Source organism: Dioscorea cayenensis, chromosome 1 (genome assembly GCF_009730915.1).
Source record: "Dioscorea cayenensis subsp. rotundata cultivar TDr96_F1 chromosome 1, TDr96_F1_v2_PseudoChromosome.rev07_lg8_w22 25.fasta, whole genome shotgun sequence".
Taxonomy (NCBI): Eukaryota; Viridiplantae; Streptophyta; class Magnoliopsida; order Dioscoreales; family Dioscoreaceae; genus Dioscorea; species Dioscorea cayenensis.
Window position 1 is genome coordinate 2,675,814 of NC_052471.1, and position 3,824 is coordinate 2,679,637.

The following is a 3,824-nucleotide window of genomic DNA, read 5'->3' on the forward strand; positions in this document are numbered from 1 at the left end:
CATTACCTAATAAAACTTTTACCTACAAAAACCAGTTATTAGAAAAAGTGTAATTTTTTAGTTAAAAAATTCCGTACCCCAACTGCAGGTCAACCACAGGAAAGATGAAGTATATAATATTCAAAAATTAGAAAGTACTATTTGTAAAAATTTTATTTTATATACTTTTTTTTAATATTTAAGTCTTCTGGTACGATAAACGGGAATAATGCCTGAAATAATGCAAAGTATTCTCTTTCATATTTTATTTATTATTTTTTCTTTTACCAAACACCATATAATTTATTTATTTTTTTGGCACACCCAAATATTATTCAAGCAACACAACTTGTAAAATCAAGAAGTGATTTGCTATATTATTACTGCACAAGACTTAAGAAAACATGCAAAATATAACATTAATGATCAAAGAAAGAGCAATTATTGAAGCACATCTGACATCCCCCCACAAATCTCTCCATCAAGCTTTGCCCAAAAATAAAAATAAAAATAAAAAAAGACCCACTAAAAAAGAGTTTTATTCTCTTTAAACACATCTGCCTCCATATCCTGCATTCCTAAACAATGCTTGCTTAATTTCCTCACTGCTCATCTCCTTCCTTCTCTCCACCTCCTACAAAAAAAAAACCACAAACTTCAAAAATAAATCAAACATTAAATGCAAATAAGAAAATTAAGGTGAGAGAATGAGGGACCAAAGCTTATATAGATTTATATAAATATAATATTTTCTTTTTAAAAAAAAAAAAGAAAAAGAAAAAATAATAATAAGGTGAAACCTCAGAACAAGAAGCTTGCATGCCAAAATCATTGAAGCAGCTCACAACACACTGTTGAATTTCCAGGCCCAGAGATTCCAAAGTGCTAACTGTTGAAAGCAACAAACCAGACTTTGCAGCACAACAAATCTCAATCCTTGTATCTCTGTCCCTCCTCTCCACATCAAACTACAAACAAAATCATCATCATCTTCTTCATAATAATAATAATAATAATAACTATTATTATTATTTTACATGCAGTCTGAAATCAAAATATTAGCTTATGATGTCCATTATAAACTTTTTTATTAAATAAACTAAAATTAAAAAGTTACCAAGTGAAAAGAAGGCAACCAAAACTCTCTTTTTTTTACTAAACAAAAACTAACTATAATTTTTTTAAAAATAAATAGAAAACATTTAAGTAGATTTTCAAAAACTAAAAAAAGAACAAAAAAAAAATAGTTGGTAGTTTTTAGGAGAGCTTTTTCCCTAACACATCCAAAAATGTCATTGTTATTTCTAATTTATTTTATTTTAAAATCCAAAACCAAAAAAGAAAAAGCATTATGTTTTTAACTTTTCCCACTTTTCATTTTAATTTTAAAAAAAAACACCTTTCTAAATTTATCCCCAAAAAAAAAATCCCTTTTTTAAGAATAAAAAGTAGTGACATAAAACATGCCACCCATCCCTACCTTTGGGGAGTTCCTAACCAACACCTCATTAGTGTCCAACTCTTTAAAGATGTTAAGCAAATTTTCAGACTGCAATCCTGCACCTCCTTCAATCTCTTCCCTCAGCATCTTTATCCTCTCCAACAAATCTTTCATATAATCAATAGTATCTCCCAATATTGATGTTCTATCCATCTACATTTATTTATTAAAAAAAAACACCAATTTAATTAATAATAAATAATAAATAATAAATAAATCAAGACAAATAAATAATAAGAGATAATTAGATGACCTTACTAATCTTAGGAACAACAGAGCGAAGCATAGAGAGTCGATCATTGAGCCTCTTTCGCCGGCGACGTTCAGCCATGAGATTCTTAGAAGGCATACCTTCAACTTTCCTCTTCTTCCTCTCGGCACGCACCGGCGCCGCCGCAGACGCAGCGGCGGCGGCGGCGGTGGTCTCACTTCTCTCAACCACACTTCGATCTAGAAACCCACCGACCTGATGATGAAACTCCGGCAACGATGGTGAGATCTGACCGTAAACTTCACCGAAACAGCAATCGAACCCGGTACTCATCTGATTATCATTTGCTACACCAACATTGACGACGCTGTCAAGATGATCAGCGGCGAAAAAGGTAGGGTTAAAAGAGGTAGAGGTCGAAGTGGTAGCAGGAACAGTGGTGGTTTCTTGAAAGCAATCCAAGCAAGCCACCTCACCAGAGAAGAAAGGGAATGCATCAACCCAAGATGAATCCATGAATGGATGATCATCAAGATCCATTGAGATATGAGATTGAGATGTGGGTTGGGGGGGACAAATATTCCTTTGGAGAGGTGGGGGATGAGAGCTGAGGGGTTTGGGTGAGTGGGGAAATGAAAGAGGGGTAGGGTATTAATGGGAGTGTAGGGTACCCTACAAAAGAGTGTCAGAAGGGGAGAGGGTGAAAGGGACGGGGCTTTGTCACGGTGCCCTACGAGTCTTGGGGGTCTCATCATCAATCCATTTTATTTGATTTTCTATGGTGGTTTGGGACCACACTTTGGTTAACTTTTTTCATACGATCATGTTTGGGAATGATGGGGGATGTCCTTTGCCTGCACCATATGTTTATTATTATTAATAATTATTATTATTAAATAATAATAATGTTATTATTATTATTATTATTATTTATTAAAAAAAATATGGAAAAGGGATTGAGGAAACTTTTCAAGCTGATTAAGCTCTTTTTTCTATGCATGGTATCACTTATCACTTTCAATCAATTATATAGTTTGTCTTGGTTTCTTCTTGCGTTATTAATTTGTATTTTTTTATTTATTTATTGAATAAGAGAAATTATTTTTGGGCTTGTGTTGCCTTGTATGAACCAGTACTGTTTTGTTTTTTTTTACAGTGAGAACATGTTAAATATTTTTAAAAAATTATATAAAATAATTTCAAAAATATGGCTGGTTTATTTTATAAAATATTTAAAAATTTAGATAGTTTAAATTTTTATATGTATAAAAAACACGTTCAAGACTCAAGAGTCTATTCTCTGATAATGAGAGACTATTCTTTGATAATGTTCTGGATACATTATTTTTTAGCAATTTTACACATATATTGATTGAATGGCATAAAAAAATTAAAAAGTTATAAAATAAATCATTTTTTAGTATTTTTATTATTAAGGAATTGTGAGCACGAGATCACATTAAATTTGTTTAAAACATTGAAGGGGTAGTGAACGTAAGAAATCAAACACCAAGAGACATGATTTGACTCATTTACTGTTTAAAACCAGACAGTTCATGCATGCATTATATAAATGTTGTAACACACAAAATATATATAAGAAAATATTGAGAATATTCTGGATTGTGAAGAACAGTAATTAGAAATGAGAGGTGCAATAATCCTGATTCTATTTAATCCATGTTCAAATGCTAGGTTCCATTCTTTCTATAAAAAAAAAAGCACATTGGTTTTGGGAAACATGGAATGATAAAACTATGGAGTTTGGGCCCTTCATTATGTGTCTCTTTGATTGATATATATCTATATCTATATATATTACATATCTCTATATGATACCCTAGAGAAGCAAGAGTCCAATAAGAAGAGGACAAGAGAGAAACACAATGTATGTTTAGGGTTTGTAAAGTCATAAAATACATTAAACTTTAGTGAACTGTGAACCATATCTCCAACACTCTAATAGATCATCTAAAAGTTAGAGTTTGAACAAATGGCTAAACTTCAATTACAAAGACCCAAAAGATCACCAAAACCTATACTCCTCATGAAAATCAATCAATATATCATCATTCTATGTCGTGGTATATATATATATATATTATTTAATATCTTAAACAAAAACAATCATTT

General features: G+C 31.3%; 1 protein-coding gene across 1 annotated transcript; it reads right to left on the bottom strand.

Moving 5' to 3' along the window:
- Nucleotides 1-373: 373 nt before the first annotated feature.
- On the bottom strand, nucleotides 374-2,307 carry LOC120278292 (transcription factor bHLH93-like). The gene is made up of 4 exons (XM_039285184.1): nucleotides 1,734-2,307; nucleotides 1,460-1,633; nucleotides 780-947; nucleotides 374-613 (listed from the first exon to the last, which is right to left on the bottom strand). The coding sequence occupies exons 1-4, from the start codon at nucleotides 2,229-2,231 to the stop codon at nucleotides 527-529; spliced, it is 927 nt and encodes a 308-aa protein (XP_039141118.1). The 5' UTR covers nucleotides 2,232-2,307; the 3' UTR covers nucleotides 374-526.
- Nucleotides 2,308-3,824: the final 1,517 nt, after the last annotated feature.

Excerpts from the sequence above, each read along its gene's own strand:
- LOC120278292 (XM_039285184.1), bottom strand. The coding sequence starts at position 2,231 with ATGGATCTTGATGATCATCCATTCATGGATTCATCTTGGGTTGATGCA. Across the intron at positions 1,634-1,733 it reads TTGTTCCTAAGATTAGTAAG|ATGGATAGAACATCAATATT; the intron begins GTCATCTAATTA and ends AAATAAATGTAG. Across the intron at positions 948-1,459 it reads TGGTTAGGAACTCCCCAAAG|TTTGATGTGGAGAGGAGGGA; the intron begins GTAGGGATGGGT and ends TTTTGTTTGTAG.